This window comes from Haplochromis burtoni, unplaced genomic scaffold (assembly GCF_018398535.1).
Source record: "Haplochromis burtoni strain Fernald_Lab_line unplaced genomic scaffold, NCSU_Asbu1 Contig_16, whole genome shotgun sequence".
Lineage (NCBI taxonomy): Eukaryota > Metazoa > Chordata > Actinopteri > Cichliformes > Cichlidae > Haplochromis > Haplochromis burtoni.
The window spans coordinates 1,004,792-1,022,258 of record NW_024582377.1 but is presented as its reverse complement, the minus strand read 5'-3'; the positions used below and the strand labels follow the sequence as shown (position 1 = coordinate 1,022,258).

At 39.9% G+C, this 17,467-nt stretch overlaps 2 protein-coding genes across 6 annotated transcripts in view; one reads left to right on the top strand and one right to left on the bottom strand.

Moving 5' to 3' along the window:
- Positions 1-112: 112 nt before the first annotated feature.
- cfap99 (cilia and flagella associated protein 99) lies at positions 113-4,547 on the bottom strand. Of its 2 annotated transcripts, XM_005916695.3 has the most exons (15): positions 4,035-4,547; positions 3,817-3,961; positions 3,643-3,737; positions 3,460-3,566; positions 2,865-3,042; positions 2,665-2,745; positions 2,445-2,513; positions 2,242-2,328; positions 2,073-2,161; positions 1,743-1,947; positions 1,506-1,647; positions 1,268-1,419; positions 924-1,129; positions 660-840; positions 114-573 (listed from the first exon to the last, which is right to left on the bottom strand). In XM_005916695.3, exons 1-15 carry the CDS (start codon positions 4,272-4,274, stop codon positions 508-510), a joined length of 2,043 nt encoding a protein of 680 aa, XP_005916757.1. In that variant the 5' UTR covers positions 4,275-4,547; the 3' UTR covers positions 114-507. The 2 variants fall into 2 exon arrangements, with proteins under 2 accessions (XP_005916758.1, XP_005916757.1); XM_005916696.3 differs by lacking the exon at positions 2,445-2,513 and having other exon boundaries at positions 113-573.
- A 1,630-nt stretch (positions 4,548-6,177) lies between these two features.
- Positions 6,178-17,467, top strand: part of zfyve28 (zinc finger, FYVE domain containing 28) — a 29,283-nt gene continuing 17,993 nt past the window's right edge. For 2 of the 4 annotated variants that reach the window (XM_005916693.3, XM_005916692.3), the window contains exon 1: positions 6,179-6,574. In XM_005916693.3, the coding sequence (XP_005916755.1) occupies positions 6,539-6,574 (36 nt within the window). In that variant the 5' untranslated portion in view covers positions 6,179-6,538. Of the gene's footprint in view, positions 15,810-17,467 lie in introns of all 4 variants that reach the window. The other 2 variants (XM_005916694.3, XM_042218199.1) reach the window with 2 other exon arrangements.

Here is a 17,467-nt window from a genome sequence, read left to right as displayed (position 1 = left end):
AAAAATAAAAAATCATATTATTAACATACTTTATGTTGCTTTGTGCTAAATATAGAATATCACAGAGAAATGTTATTGTATATTGTTCAATTCTTGTGTCTATGCTTGCAGTAGTTCTCTTTTTTGTTGTTGTGGATAGTCCCAAAAGATATGATACTTGACTCTTGGTATTTATTTAGTACAGTAAATTAGTAGCAAGACGCAGAAAACCACAGAAAGCCACAGAAAACATGTTTAGGGGAAGGGAAACATTCCTCATCAGTCACGGTTGAAGGCTCGCTTCCTTTTTTTCATGTTACGTACAGACGTGAGTTTCGATAACTTTGGCAGTAATTGAAACAAAAAATAAAAAAAGTCGTAATACTCGACTGTTGCAGAAAACCAAGCAGCGATCAACATCAGTACATAAGTACAACTTCAAATGACTGCACATGTTATCCACACGTGTTTTATTAAATTAAACAGTCATAAGATTGCAGTGCCTGATAAACACATTTATAGTTTGAGTCAAGAAAAATTCTCTACAAGGCGCGACAAGCTCTGCTCCAGCTCCTCCCAGCTTTTCACACTCGCCTGGCAAAAGAGGAAACAGAGAAAGGAGTTATGGATACGTTTTATTTCTTCTTTCATTTCTTCTTTGTTGTGGACTTTACACTCACCTGGCTGTGTGTCCCTGTGTGTCCTCCTGTCTGTTCATGGCCTTTGACCTTGCTTTCAGTTTGCTTGAGCTTTTGACGTTCTTGCTTTTTCTCTTCAAGCATCTTCTTCAGAGCTAAAACCGTCTCATCCTGAGCCACCACCTGCTGAATTAATTCCTTCTCGGCTTTCCTCTCCTCTTTCCTGCCACATGCCAAAACTAGCATCAGTACATGCACATGTGCACATTTCTGCGTTTGAGTATTTTTGTTTGCCACTTTCCTGACCTGATGGCCGTAGCTTGTGCCAGGACGCTGCTGTGGAAGTTGATGGCATCCAGCTTCTCCATCAGCTGCTGCTTCTGTTTCTGCTTCTCCTCCAGGATGAGCTTCCGTTTCTCCTCCTGCTCTGCTTGCTGCTTGTTCTTCAGATGGGCCAGCCGCTCCTTCGTCTCATACAGCGACATTTCTCCCAGCAGCTCATGGCCTACAGTCTGACATGGGATTAGATAACTGTGACACAGAGATCGATAACAGCATCTGAGTATAAGATACAGCACTGTGCAAAAGTCTTGATCCACATTGAAACCACTTTTCTTTTTTGCATAGTACTGCAGCTTTCCTTCACTTACGTCTGTGTCATCAAATTTCTTGAATTTCATGCGAGGAAGCGACTCAATGGAGTGAATTTCTCGGATGACTTCAAATTTGCGGCTCATCTCTGCCTCTGCTTCCTCCAGTGCTTGATGAAGCAGTTCCTGGTTCTGTTCGGAGACTTCTTTCACTGTGAAATTTGTCATGACATTGATGTGAACAGCAAAAAGAAACACGTGAAATGCCCCGTTTGACAAGCTGCTTGAGGAGGCGCACCTATGCTTTGCTTCAGCTTCTGTAACTTCTCTTTAGCTGCCTTTGAATTCTTGTGGCCATCTGCCACTTGCTGCACCAGATCCTTTATTTCCTTTTCCTCTTGCAACCTTTTCTCAGCATATCTTTGCATCAGCTGAGCGGTCTTGAAAATGCAAACAAGCCATAAAGAAGACGACAACAAGTTTAATCCTCTGTGAATTCCTTTTATTTATTAGTTGCCACTTGGTTTTTACCTACCTCTTCTTTCTTCAGCTGCGCAGCCTTCTGATTGCGCTCCATTATACGTTTGCGGGCCAGAGCTGCCTCCTGTTCACTGATGCATGCCTCCAGGTGTCGGCGCTCAATCTTGGGCAACTGCTCCTGAAGGTCCTTCTCACGCATCTCCTTTTGCCACTGCAGGAAAGATGAAGGATCGCGCTCGCCTTGCACCAGCCGCTCAATTCTGTATTAAAAACAGACGCACAAAGGACGCAACTTTTCATGTGTTTGATTTGCACTTCATCCTCGTGGAGCACTATGCAGACACCTTGGAAAAGGTCAAAGTAGCAGGTAAAAGCTGTGCTGTACCTTTGGACCTCCTCCTCCACCCAACGCTTATACAGTGCCTCCTTCCTTAGAATAGCTGCATTGTTGAGTTTGATCGGATAGCTGACAGCCTGTAAAAAATATACACATGACAGCAGATATTACACCAACATTAGGCTATCTAGAAACCGGCAGAGTACTTAGGTCTTACCTTATTACTGGAAGGAGCTCCACGGGAATGAAAGGAATTAGGCTTGAGCCTTGAATCCAAGTCTTCTTCAATCTTGGACATCACTCTCTGTGGAACAAGTATGAGATGGTGTTGAAGCCAACAGAATACAAGCCCACCCTCACACACACACACACACACACACACACACACACACACACACACACACACACACACATACACACCTTTGTGTGCTCAGACTTCTGTGGATTTCCACATCTGAACTGTTTGATATTCGCTTCATACAGAAGCTCCTGTATGATAAGTGAACATTTTAATGGCAGTATATGTAATTGAATTTAAAAATATAAAAAATTTGGATAATATCTACTATTATTGAACTTAAATGTGCCATCTGTCATTTAACTGTTAAACATATCTTCTTTTGTATTAGATTCATTGTACCTGAGCCTTTTGATGGTTCTTCTGTTTATTCTCCTCGATTATCTGCTTCTCCTTTGGAGCCTTGTAGGTGCTGCTTGGTACCTGCATGACAAACAAGAGTGACGCACCAGCCTCTACACAGTTTACAGCTTACATTCTCTTTAAGGATTGAGGACATGAAAAGTTCTCAAAGTAAAGGACTTTTTGTAACTGATACTGACTGGTTTGCATTTCTTCTGCTGTGGGATGAGCTCGGGCATGGGTAGAGGCCGTGGTTTAGGTTCGGTGAGGGCGAACTCCTGGGGCTCAGTGGTTTTGGTTGCAGCTTTCTTGAGCAGATTCCCTTGAGAGATCTTGACTGCAAGCTGGTCCATGAGAATATCTATCTCAGGGCGCCACCTAAAGGACACACACGCAAACATTTGGGTTGTCTGAATTTGAAATGCTCTGCTCACAAAACAACCTCCACTGGAATACTTGTGCACATTTCTGACCAGACTGTGAGGAAACAGACTCAATGATCAATGGCATGAGCACCCCTTAGTTCCCTATTCTCTTGCATGTTCACACTGAGCCTATGTGACAGGAATGAAAGAGTCTACAGACGCTGTGCCGAACTTCATGTGACTTCAGCGTCAAATCAATCACTGAATACAGCCCTCAAAGGATTAAAAATTTTGTTTGCTACTGACTGCTGTCATGTCTTTTTGTTGTCAGTGAATTACACAATGTGTAGATTTAAGTTTTCCATTCATTTTTTGAGTTATTATAGTGTTATTACCTAAGTAGTATTTTTGTTTATCATGCTTTTCTCACCTGAGTAGAGGCCCAATCCACTGTTTCGCAACAAAGGCAGAATCATAGATGTTGTTCCACTCATCCTGTATCCACGTGGTGAGGTTTGAGAAGAAGAAACCTAAAAACTAATTTTGAAAAGTGCAACATAAGAAAGCTGCTGATTAATTTCCCTCTTCTGCACCCAGAATTTGTGTTTCTTACCATGTGCATTTTCTTGATGTCCAGAGATTTAACAATGCTGCTAAAACACTGAAGCCCGAGGTCATCAAGAAGAAATGTGGCCAGGTAACAGATAACTGGGGAGCAAGACGATCATTAAAACATGTCAGTTCTTTTATTCAGGCTGAAATCAGGAGTAGCAATGAAGTTACTCACCAACAAACTGGCTACGTTCACCTCTGGACACTGATTTTACGTGCTGGCCAAAGAAGGCATTGATGACTACATCCAGCAGCTTCTTTTGCTCAACACATCCGGAAACAACATCAAGAATGAACTTCCTCTGCAGCATGTCCATGTCCTGTGACAAAACAAGAAATACAGACCAATCAGAAGCAGGCCTATGCACTCACATTGATCTGAGTCTGACATACCTGCAGATCCTTCATAGCATCTTCTGTGAAGTCATCCAGACACTGTCTGCTAGCTCTAAACTTGTCGAGGAGCTGAACGGCTTCCTTCACAAGTGATGCATAGTTTGATGCCATCTTAAATCCACTAGAAAATCCCAAAAATAAACTGTTTATATAAGCAAAGCTCACGCATTGAGAGATGAGAGAACAAACAGTTCTCCCTGGGATAGACAAGCCAACCGGGCTGCTAATGAAAGACATCAATTCACAAAAAACATTTGCTGTCTTCGACTCATAGACAGTCTCCAGCCGTCGCTGTGTTGCGTCGTTGCTTAGCAACAAAAACAGGCGTAAACAGACATACGTCCCAGCTCGAAATGTTAAACGAGGAATGCTTCAGCAAAAAAAAATTAATTATTTAGATTCAAAAGAGGCGTTTTATTATTGTTCAGTTTAACATATTAAATATTTCACAGTTTTAATCCGTACAGATTAACAGAGTGCCCTCCTCATCCTTTGTTGGCGTCCATAACAATAATAATGACGTAGTGTGTTGTGACGTCTTGCTGGGGCTGTGCTGGTCTCCTGCTGCCTTCATGTGCTTTTGGAAATTCTACAATAGACAGAAGGCGATCAAAGTGACACGTTAAAACATCTGGTCAAGATGGAAACCCGTTCTAAAAACCGAAGGAAAGTTGTTTGCTTGTGCTTTAAAAAATGATGGTTTTACAAAAAAATTTGTTTCCTAGCTTACCAGGGATTTTACGTTGTTGGTATCTGAGGGACAAAAGCTAATTACTGGGTAAATCACATGGAAACTGGGTTTTTATTCTCAGAATCGAGCATTTGATTTCCTGGTTTAACCTGATCATCATAATCATATTTCTTAACCGGAGTGAAAACAAAGTCATTTGTTGAATTTAAATTAGGAAATACCAAACTAAGCTTATGATTAATCTACATGTGATGTATTAGAAAACAGAAAGTTGAAATGACTCCAAAATAGCTTCTGGACAAACACACACTGCTGATGTTAATCATGTAATACAGGCGAAAGCTAAGGAATAACCTGGAAGTGTATTTTGAGTGAAAATTGTTTTCCCCACTGATATTTTCTCTCTAATCTCTTTTACAAACCTAAAAAATGTGCTTAATTTGCTGCTCCTCATTTGGATGGTCTTTACTGCAAAGAATGGCATCTGTACACATCCTAAATCATACATTTATTTGATGAAATTTCCCTGTATTTGCCTGACATTTGATTTTAAAGTTAAAATTAAACAACATTGGGCTACTGTATTGTTTTTCTCACACAACTGAGTTATAAAAACTTAAAACCTCCACTACTCATACTTAAATATATGCATACACTATTAATACAATCTAGATAAGGGGGGGGGGGGTGTCAAACCCAATTTCATCTCAAGTGGGCTGGGCCAGCGAAGCTATTGCATAACATTTTAAGAAGATAAAAATGTTATTAAATAAAATGTTAAATAAATCATTTTTTTGTGATTTATTGAATATACTGTTAGTGTCAATTTGACACACTTCCTCCAGATTCTAAAATTATTGTAATGTAGCAAATTCAAATTTGTTTCTTAGGTAACAGAAAACAACTGTCATTAGTAAACTTTTCTTATCTGTTGCTTATGTTTTATTACATGAGGAAAAAGAAAGTAAACCATCTTTAAATTTGAAGGGTTTACATATTAAAGCAATAAAAATAATATGGCCCTTACTTAGTCTCAAAATGAGGTTAATTCATCCTGGGATGAATTGCAAATGATGAGATATTATGCTGTATTTATCCAACCAAAAACTAAACCAAAAGGCAGCTGCAGTGTGTGAAGAACTAAGAGACTCTTAAAACGTCCATAGAAGTTATAATCATGGTTAGAAGTTTACATTCACTAATCATAAGCTTAAAATGGTAATGTCGTGGCTTGTAATGATTTCTTTGAACTGGTTTCTTTTTCCAGGGTATACATCGTTAATAACCCATATTCAGAACAATGGGGTAGTCCAAGGAACTCAGTAAGGTTCTAAGAAGGAGGATTGTAGAATTGTGCTATGAGTTTATATCGAGTTCTTTTGGAGAAAGAAGCTATTTTTGGAGGAGCATTTGAACGCACCACTTCCTGGGAAAGTGGGAGGTGAATGTTGTCAACGTGACTGTCATCGAGTAACGTTAGAGGGGCAGAGAACAGCGGAGCCTTCGGTGCTCCAGTTGTCTGTATCGTCGGGGACTTGGAAAGTGACTGGGCAGGTGGAGGGACAGGTTGCTAACCTCGGGCTTCAGGGAAAATGGAAATAAGTGGTTATTTCCCAATACCTCCTTTGTGCGCCTTCAGAGCCTCGGTGTAACGTTCAGGACAACTTGCCGTACATTGTCTTTTTTCCTCCTATTTGGACCCAAGAAGCGCTAGCTAGCTTAGCCGCCAGCCAGCCGCCGATAGTGTCAGACACACAGGTACAGGAGAAGAGAGGAGGGGTTGGTGACAAAGGAAGGTGGCGAGGTAACGATGAACCGCTTTCGAAAGTGGCTGTATAAGCCCAAGGTAAGTTGTTGTGTCAGCCCCTGCAGTCAGTCATTTTTTATGCATAGAGCTCGCTAGCCTGATCATTTCATAGACTGTCGGCACATCTGCTAACGTTAGCCCGTGTTCCTGATGTTACACTGTATTAATCAGCAGCTATCCCCTTTGTTGTTGTTGATGCTTTTGTTTTGAAGCTGCAGTCAGGACTAACAATGCTACAGTCTGCCAATTTGGGCTAATACTCATTTACTTACATCTGTCTTCAGCTGACATTAGTGTTCATGTGATTCTGTCTTGTTATTTTAAAGGTTTGAAATACCTTAATAAATCAGTGATTAATAACAATCACAAGACCACATCAGAGCTGAAAAAATATTCGTTTTGCTTGTAATAGTAGTGTCATTATCAAGTCGTTACCACATAAGAGGAAATATTTTAAAAGGAGAATATATTTTTTATAACAAAAGCTCATGTTTTTAATTTCCTTAAAAACTATTTGTTTTAATTATTGATTCTGCTGGATATTTTTTTAATAAACGGGTTTATCATTTGGTGCATATACATGCTAGAAAATAGCACCTTTTTAAAATATAAAAAAAAAAAGTGCAAAAAACATGATTAAAATAAAAGTATGTGTTTATTCCGAACAAAGAACAAATAAAACATGGCACAGTTTACCTGAATTTGTTATTCTGGTTGACGTTTTCCAAGATCCAAACCTTTTTTAAAGTAGAAGGTGACATATTAATATGGTTTTGTTGTAGTATCAGTTCAAAGTCCAAATATATTTTATTTATATCAGGCAGGACAAAGACACTTTGTTACAATTGATAAGTTGGACTTTAAGAAAACATTGTTTTGTAGAATCGAAGCCTTAAAGACCACCAAAATACCTACCAGCTATTTTTCTCATGCAGTTTATTTAAAATATTGATTGTCTCAGCTCTGTATACCATTTGTGAATACAGTCTGAAAAAAGGCAAAACAATCAAATCCTGCCCGGGAAACACATTTGTCAGCAAAATCGTCACTTTTTGGGTGCGCTAGTAATGGATGTGCTGTGATTCCTTAAATCAAGCTCAAAGTGTGGAAACATGCCTGACACAGCAGAGGAAGTATTAAAGGCTTGGTTGCCTTGTTAAATGAACAGTTCAGTATATGCCAACTGCAGCACCTTTTAGGATGAGTGAACGTGAACATTTCTCTGGATTGAAAATTGTTGTTAACTTTATAGCAGTGTGTTTGTGTCAGTATATTGACTTAAGGCTTGCACTTAAAAGGTTAAACCTGTGTCATAGCTGCTGTACATTGTAAGTCTTTAAAGATTATTAAGCCTCTTAAACAAGCTGTTGACTGGTGGAGGTAACTGTTATTTCTTGGCATGCTCCTGCTTTACTGAAAGTTCCTCGATGATAATGTTCAGAAAAACCCTTGTTATTATGATACCTGTGATAAGAGGTAAGTCAGCTGATAGGTCACTGTGTGTTTGAACTCCACACTCAAGGAATCATCGGACGAAACAGCGGTGATTACAAGATATGCTGCATAGCTAAGCAGTTGTGATCACTCACAAGGCAAGCTAACCGAGCTTGAGCCAAACTATAGAGCATAGACCATGGGTGGGCAATTAATTTTCCCAAGAGGCCGTAGGAGAAACTGGGACTGTTGTGGACTTGCCCTACATTATGATTCGATTGGCTAGCAACAATGTGAGCAGAGCAACGTAGTTCAGGGAGATTAACAGATGGAGTGGTGCCAGCCTGTTATGGTAAAGAGTGAGCTGAGCTGTCGATTTAAGTGCCAATCTATTTTCCTAGCTAACCTATGGCTTAAGATGCGTTCTGGGCACCTCCTAAGTGAGTTGTTCCGGTCCCATAAAGAAGGGGTCCAGGGGCAGAGCAAGGACATGTTGGAGACATCTCTTGGCTGTTTTAGAAGCACTTCAGTGTTCCCCCAGAAGAACTGAGGAGGTGGCTGGAGACAGGGTTTCCTGGGCATCGCTGAAAATAAATAAAACGTAATCAATTCATGTTCAATGTAAAGGGATTTTTTAGCCTTGGAGGAAGGGAGTTTCTACAGTTCATTCACACATTGGCAATAAAAAAAAGTGTTTAATACATGAAAAATACATTTTGCATCCGAAACCTTTAAAAGGTTTGGCAACACGTATTTCCAATTGGGAGCATAAGTAGAGTATAAGTCAGCCTTCTTGATAATAGAAAACTGCTGAATCACATCATCATTGGGTAATTATAATTAGAGCTTTTGCAACAGTAGTGTCACACAAGGCTTAGATAAAAGGCCTCTGATTACACTTTGTCCACCTGTTCTGGACCACATACACACACCTGCGTCATTCCCTGTTCCTGAGTCAAACTGTATTTGCTGTCGCAGCATTTCGGTGATCTGGGGTCAGGCCAAAGTGTTGGGGTTCACCAGAGTATTGTTACATTCGTAAACGACTACTGCTTCTAAAGTGCTGAGCTATTGCATCAGTGCCTTTTCTGCCAAATCACAGCTATGGTAGGATTGAAAAGAATTACGCATGAGTCTGTGGGATTTAAATGACCAGTTCTGCCTCAAAGGAGTGGGGAGAGGTGCTAAAAGCTTCTACAGTTGTGCCAATCAGCATGAAAAGGCAACAGTAATAAAGAAAGAAAGTTCAGATGACTTTGGCACATGGTGCTGAAGAGGCACTTTGCTAGCCAATAGTTGTTTAATTTGTTCTAAGAGAAAATATTTCTGTACTAATTAAAATCTGTTTCCATCCCCCATATTTTGGCATTTATTGTCAAACACCACATTGCATTGTCATTTCCATCAACAGTAAGTGGTTTATCACTGAACTATGCTCTCCTGGAGATAGAAAAATGTTGAATCAGCTTGTTCCTTTGACTGAAGCAGAGCTATTGATATTTCCATAGCTGTTCTGTACCTCTAAGATAAGTCACACAGAGCAGGACTTTTTTTGCCCCTGCCACACAATCCCTTCTTAGTCAAACTCAATGCATTAGTTCCTGGACAAGATGAATGTGTAAAGATGGATGTCCTGCTGAGAAGTACGCATGGGTTGGAAGGACATAATACTGCAGTATTGACAGGTTAGGCTTTTTACATACTTTGTAGATCCTTAAACTGGTTGAGCTGGTTTTTATGCAGCTAGTTAGGCAACCCAAATATCTATAAAGAGCTCTCCTACCTGGTGTGTTTTGTAACTCAAGTTATATTTAGTGTGGAGAAGAGTTGTAGATCAAAAAGATAAGCTTGGAGAAGGATTAATAAGAGTGTGCTACATTGCACATTGCAGAAAACAAAGCCAAGACCAATGTTGGCGAGTGTTTCCTCACCTCTCGCTCATCAAGTTGCACAGTGACTGATTACAAAAGACAGGCGGCTACACCTGGGCATTTCCTCTGTAGCCTGTGTTCCTCTCTGTGCTGGTATTCCATCAGGCATTCAGGAGCTGACCTTCAGCTTCACACCACCTCATCTGTCAGTGTGACGGGGCTCACAGGTCGCACCGAGCCCAGTGCACGCACCCCATTTTGCAGCACGCTACTAATTTTGCCCCTCTCCCCACAGGACATTTTAATGTGTAGATAGCTCATACTGCACTCCTCTTTATCTGAACGAAGCAGGTGATAACTTTTGTTTATAGTGTGCTGCTGCTTAATCTTTAGCATGGAAACAGATTGGCTTATAGCTCGCAACACATCAAACATCAGCCAATGAGGTTTCCTCTTGGCAGATTTGATTAATTACATCATATTTCTAATAACTACTAGTGTTATTTAACAACAACAGTAATAATCATAATACTGACAATAATAATTTCATTTGTACAACACTTTAAAAAACGTAACAGTTTGACTAAAACCACAAATTAAAGATACACACACATATAAAGACACAGTCAGCAATGTCATTTTGCAATTATTCCATCATACACACATTAGATCTGAACTATGGCCCAAACTAATAGGAGGAAGATTAAAGAAGCTAACCGCTAAAAATTAATTTTCAGCAGGTATTTGTTGTTGGGCTGGGGAGAGCTGCTCCAATGTTTGAGTCAACATTCCTGCATAAAAACTCAGAGGGAATTTTATATAACAGTAAACAAAGCTTGCATGAGATCAAATCTCTCGAAACTATGCATTTTTTATATAAAGAACAATGCTGTAAAATTATTAACATGTAAATGAAACACGTCAAGGCAGGCAAGTATTTATCATGCTCATAAATCACTGTCAAACCATCATATGAGATACTCTGAAAAAGTTTATTTACACCATCAGAAAGACAGCGAGGGGCGCTGACAGCTGACGGTTTCGACAAAGAAACAGATTTTTTTGCTTTCCCTTTGTTCTCTTTTTGTTGCCGGCCGTGTGGGCCCTTCTTGAAATGCATCATTTGAATTTGATTTGAAAAGAAATGTTCATGTATGAAGAGGTGGCGATGACACACAAACTAACAGACGCATCTGTTTGGAAAGTGGGAAAAGGCACAGTCATCAGACTTGTGACGCTTCACATTCTGGCTTTTTAAAAGACCAAAACCTAACACAAGTTTTCATTCCCATTAACACAGTTGTTACTAATACATTTATTGAATTATTAAATGGCTTCTAGGAAGAAGAGTTGAAACGATTAATAGAAACAAACAAAAAAATCTGATAAATTTTCAGATAATTAGATAAATATTAATTCTGAATTGTTGCCTTTTAAATAAAACACTGGGTTTATGTCATTTGAAGATGTTAGCTTGTGGTCTGTGATATGATGATTTTCATCGCAATGTTTATGTACAATGCAAATATTGATAGTAGTATATATCTTTGAGTTTATGCTGGTCAAGAGTGCATTTTTCAACTTTGCTTCTTTTTTTAGTTTTCAATTTTAATCTTTATTCTGTCTTTTGTAACAAATGTGTAATTACATGTAAAGTATTTACATAATCCTTGTTTGTAGCTTTAATTCATTTGATTTTGTTTTCTTGTCAATATGCCTCCAAGATTTAAAATTTTATTACACTTCATATATATTCTTATCAGAGGAAACCATAGCTGCTTATTTATTCTGTAATAATTGCTCCATGCTCTCGCTGTGCTTGTGTCTGGGGTTAGTCTTTGCACAGCCAGTTCTGCATATTTGCCGCAGACTCGGTGTGCCAGCAAACTGGTGAGCAGTGGTCACTGTGGTTTCATATTTAGCCCAGTTTCTGGAGTTCCTTGTGGACATCCCATTCTGCTTACCCAACAGCCACGTGGTAATTGATTTGGTGTCAGCTGCTGGGATTTAGAGAGCTGACCCTAGTGCAGATTCAGGCAGGCCAGGCAATTGAAAGCCTTTTTAAATTCATTGCAGGACTGTAAGCAGAACCCAAGAGGTGTGAGGGCACGATGATTGAAGGAAAGTAGCCGTGGAAAACAGTGAGATTTTGAAGTACCAAGTCTCAGTCCTGACTGAGGGGGATGTACACTTTTCTACACCCTGTTTTTATTGGCATTGGTACCTTTTAAATTGCTCTCTTCATTATCATTGATGAAAAACATCACGATCACCTTTGTCTGTATTTATAAGTTTGACTGTTCTTGGAATTACCTGTAAATGAAGCGCCACCCCTCATGATTTGGCTTTTGTCTTCCCAGCAGCAGAGGATGTGAGTGACAGAAGGAAAGGAGAATAGTAGGCTTGGATTTGGATTTGGCTTTAGTTGAGAATAATGCAGCTTTTTATCAACACTGTAGGGGTTTTTCTTACTGAATTTTATAACTAAGAACATTCATGCTTTACACACTCTTTGCTTAACTGTTTAAGTAATTATCAGATTATCAGTTTGTGTTGTTTTTTCTGTAGCTTTTATGTACTCAAGGCCTCAATAGCAAGAGCTATTTTTTTTAAAGATTGCGCAAACTGGTATGGTTAAGTTAAAATGAAAAGAGAGAGCACATAAATATAATAGTGACAATAAGGGAAACAATATGAAAATCTATAATTTCTTCTAGATGCAGTAATGCTCTGTAATAGGTAAAACTGTTTTTGAAGGATTGGAAAGATACAGATTAGTAGGTTGGCAGCTGTAATGCATGAATGTAACAATGATGGGATAAATAAAATATATCTTATGTTATCCTAAATTTTAAACTCAGACCACTAGAAATAACACATTGGATGTTTCAGCACCAAACCTATTGTTCTTTTAGTTTGCTTTGCTTCGCCCTTTTATCGAGTTCACCTAAATGGGGATTCAGTCTGGAGACTGCTGGTTTTCCATCATCTGAAGCCTGCCTTGTCCTCTTCCTCTAATGTTTTGGGTCATTATCTTGCTGCAGGGTGAACCACTGACAAACCAGTTACTTGTGTTTATTTGTTGCCATCCATATTGAAGCATCTAGTACTAAATCCCGCAGTGCAGTATTTTCCTGATAATACACAGGTTGTCCCGACACTTCCTTTGCACAGACAGAGGGGTTTCTAACTAACCTTAACCCTAACCTGTGGAAGCATCGGGTTCCAGTGTTTTATTTATTTTCATTGCTACAAAAATGCCGTAAGATCATTTTAAAAATAACTTTTTAACATGACTTTTCAGTTTATTTCTTTTCATTTTAAAAATGTATGATTTTTGACGGCTATGAGCAAAGCACCTGCGAATGAAGTACCCTCCCCCACACCTTGGGCTTTGCCTACCACCTGCAGAGGATGGGAGAGAAATGAGGGAGAATGGCCAGTAACTTGGTTGCAGTCAGAAGTAATGCCGTTCTTTATCAACACTAGAAAACTTTGCAATGTTTCAAGGCCTAATTTACTTCTGGTGCTAAAGGGAGGCTTTAAGTTAATGCAGTTCATGACTAACAAAACAGTCTGTGTTCAGTAAAAGTTTAGCAGTTTTCCACTTACTTTTGTATCATGTTAATCTAAATTTTAATGCTGGGTATGCATCTAGCTGTTTTGCAGTGACGTTGAGGTATCAGGAGTGGGCTTTTAGGTATAATGCCATGTGCACAAGCATGATGACTGGCATAAATGTAAGCTTAGTTTACGCTTGCAGTCGTTACCTTTGCTCATGGTGGCATAAAAAGTAGTCATTATTGCTGATGACCCAGTGTCAGGTGGTTGTGTTTCTTAATTTTGTAACCTGCATCACGTGGCATGCATGCAAACTGGTTGACGTGGAGGCATGAGTCTATGTACTGGTCTTCCTTTAAAAGCATATTTACAGACTATCAGTTGGATTCCCAGTTGTCACAGAAGCTGTGCTGGGATTGCTCAACCAAAAGGAAAATGTGCGACTGTCTACAGAAAAGTGTAGATAAACCGATAATTGTCGCTGTGTTTGAATGACATAGTTCCTTTATATCACCTCTTCTGTTGCTATTACAGCCGTGTAGCATATACTTTTCTCAGCAGTGACGTCTGTCATTTAGAGGTAGACAGCAGTAAGTATAAAAGGTTACAACGCTGCGTTGATGTCATAATTGCTGTGCGCAATAACTGATGCATCAGGCATAACCGCAGCTTTAATCTCCACCGACGCCAAACAGAGGTGTGTGTTTGCCCACACAAGTACTGTAGTTATCCCGGGCTGTCATTGTGTGACATCCTGGACAATACTCATTCTCATTCAGTGATCACAACGGTCAGTATGTGGACAGAATTAGCTCGATTGACTTAGAAGTGTGTGACAAAACTACGGGGAGGACGTGCGTTACTGGACTTGCGTGTTGATTCATTAAAATCAGGAAAATTCTTAAAGTCTGGTTATCGCAGCATAAGAAAAGGGTCTGAGCATCTCCACGAATGCTTTCATCTGATTGGGACACCGAGCGATACATGGAAAAAAAAAAGTTGTGATTTTATCAAATCTAAAAAAGCGTTCCCTTCTCTAGCCTTGATCCAGAAAACATTACCGGATTGTATAACCAGATTATTTCTTGCATAAGAACGCTGAGGTTTTTGGGACGAGGGGTGTCCCCATGTGTCACCACATGACCATGGGGGGGTGGGATACTGGACAAGCCCCAGGGCCACCTAAATCCTCAGTGCACTTGTGTGTTCACTCTGCCTGCTCGGACCATGTGCTGGGCACATGCTTGGGTCATTGCTGTAGTACAACACCGGATTATTTCCATCCCTCACAGAGCAGATGGGCTCATAGATTATGTCATCAGCCCAGATGGGTTGAGCACTTTGATAATACTGAGTCAGTGCACTCAGTTAAGTTGGTAGCGTGCTGTGGACCCAGATCAACTTTCAGCTGGTTTGTGCAGAAATACTCCTCAGACATGAACACAGTTAAAGATTTATGTATTAAATATCTTAAAATGTGGTATTTATGGATGAAAGCCGACTATCAATAACTCTGAGGTAGGAAGGAAACTCCTGACGCGAGCTGAATACGAAGGGAATGACTCAACATAACTGGAAGTAAATCAGCGTAACACGGCATTCTTAGAAAGATTATACTTTTTATTCTGCCAAACCTCATATAAATAATGGTTGCAGAAGTTTCCTTGTTTTCTACCAAAAAGATTGGCTTGCTCTTGCCATGGCTTTTATGCTGAGTCCTGAATAATAAATAAGGTGATGAACTGTTCTCAGCTGCTTTCTGTTTTTTCTTTTTTTTGCCAGTCTGCCAGCTGACTGAAAGAAGCAGAGTGAACTGGTTTCCCCCTACAATATTTGCCTCTGATCATTGGAAGGAAGCCAGAAGGCAGCAAATTGAGCCTGGAATAGAGTATGGAGGGCACAGCAAGGTTTCTCATAAGTCCCTCAAGTGGGCTCAATGTGCATGCACCGATGCTATGGATGCTCATGAAGCATTAGCCTGACAACCGTCATCATCTGCACAGTCTGAATAGGAATGAAATCAGCAGCTCAAGAAAAGAGCTGGCTGAGATGATCAAAATGCTGATCACACAGCGGCAGGGAACTTTCAGTAGCACGTTTCAATGAGAGTCACGCCGGCACCGCATGTTATTGATGTTAACGTTGAACAAAAAAACAAAAAACCCAGCAGAAATTCAACTGAGTCATTGTGAAATGATGTTTGAGGGGTTTTTACTCTAATTGTCACTTTGGATGAAATCTTGGGATCTTGGTCACCTAAAATGATGAGTTTCTGACCGCAGTGGATGGAGATTTAGAGTCATCCCAGACAGAGGGCACCCAGGACAAGTGACAGCAGGACTATAACAGGAGAGTGGCACGCCACAGGGGACAAGAGCCAAATCTGCTGAATCATTTCCTCACGCAAGGTAGAGCTGTCATTGGTGGTGAATGATGATAACACAACTCACGAGTTCGGGAGTCAAACCCCCAGATGTTTACAACTTTTATACCACGATATGACTCTGCTATTTTAAGGAAATTTTAAGAGAGATTTTCACAGTTATTCTAAAACTTTTAACAATTTTCTCTAAACTTTCAAAGTTTTTTTATGTAGGCAGATGAACGCAGGCGCTTGTTTCCAATGGATAGCTTGCCTTTTTTAATTTTTGTTTGCTTTTTAGGAAGAGCCTGTAACATCATCATTGACTCATGACGCATGTAACAAAGTATATTACCACTGGAGACTGTGGATCTGAATCTGTGACAGAGGACTGATCTGTGTTTTATTACTTTCAAAGGTCTGGAAAGCTTTTTTAGTGAATAAGTCATCGGTTTACTTTTAAAGGCCAGTAAAGCTATTTCAGTGAGTATGTCATCAGTTTCTAACGAACATGTGTTCTGCTCTCCAGTCGATACCACTTAACTACTGAGTGTAAAAGGGACCTTGCAGATACATTATTATTTTTAAATGTAGTTATGAGTCTTTTTTCGTCTAGTGGGCGCTAATGTAAAAAATTATTTGGGTTTTGCCTCTCCTGGTGGGTGTCAGAATATACTGCATGTGCAGTTAAAATGTTTGTAAGGTCCTAAGTCCACTCCTACTGCCTGAAACTCCTTGTTTGGAGTCCAAGCTTTTATTCCATGACTTATCTACATAACCATGTGCCACATTTGCATAATGCCTGTCTAGGCACGCCTAGTTTGGCACGCCTTCAGACAGACTTGTTTCAGCTGTGAGCATTTCATACCAGATGTTGCATTGTCGGTTGGAACAATGAGTACAAGTCTTGAAAACCCAGGAGATCACTTATAGTTTTAATTGCAGTGTCAACACAGCCACCCATTTATTTTCTTCCACTTATCCAATTGAGGGTCGCAGGGGTCCTGGAACCTATCCCAGTTGTCATGGGGCAGGAGGCGGGGGGAAATCACACCTACAACTAATGTAGACTCACCAATTAATGAAGCCATGTATGTCATTGGGTTGTGGGATGAAGTGAGTTACCCCAAGAGAAAACATGTTTACTCAACACAGAAAGGCCCCTGCCTGAATTTGAATCTGGGAAAGAGTGCTAACCATCACACCTCATCTTGTATTTCATTACTAATGAAAAGAACATAAAGTGGTTTTCAAGTGCTTTAAATAGAGAATCAACCCAAACAAACAAAACGTTAAAAGGTCAAAAGGCTAAAATGGATGAGATGAGATTAATTAAAGGTTTTGGTGCAGAAGATTTTCAGGTTTTGAAAATGGGCTGCTGTAGTCGGTATGTCTTTGTAATGGCTGCATTAGTCCGATAATGTTGTGTCTGTTCACATGTAGCACATTATAACTCAACTAAATTTAAATTCACTTGAGCTGGTGCAGCTGTTTTAAAGGTTTTCACACTAGTGTCAGAAAACGGGGCTGATGCAGACGTCTACACTGCATGAAATTCAGTCCTTTTATACCTTTGTACTAACTCTTATTAAATTATTATTCAATGCTGTGTGGTTCTGTAGACCAAACAGCTCACGCATTCCTGCCTTTACCTAAATCAGCATGCCGTGAACACTGCTTGCCTTTGACTTATCCCCCATGATG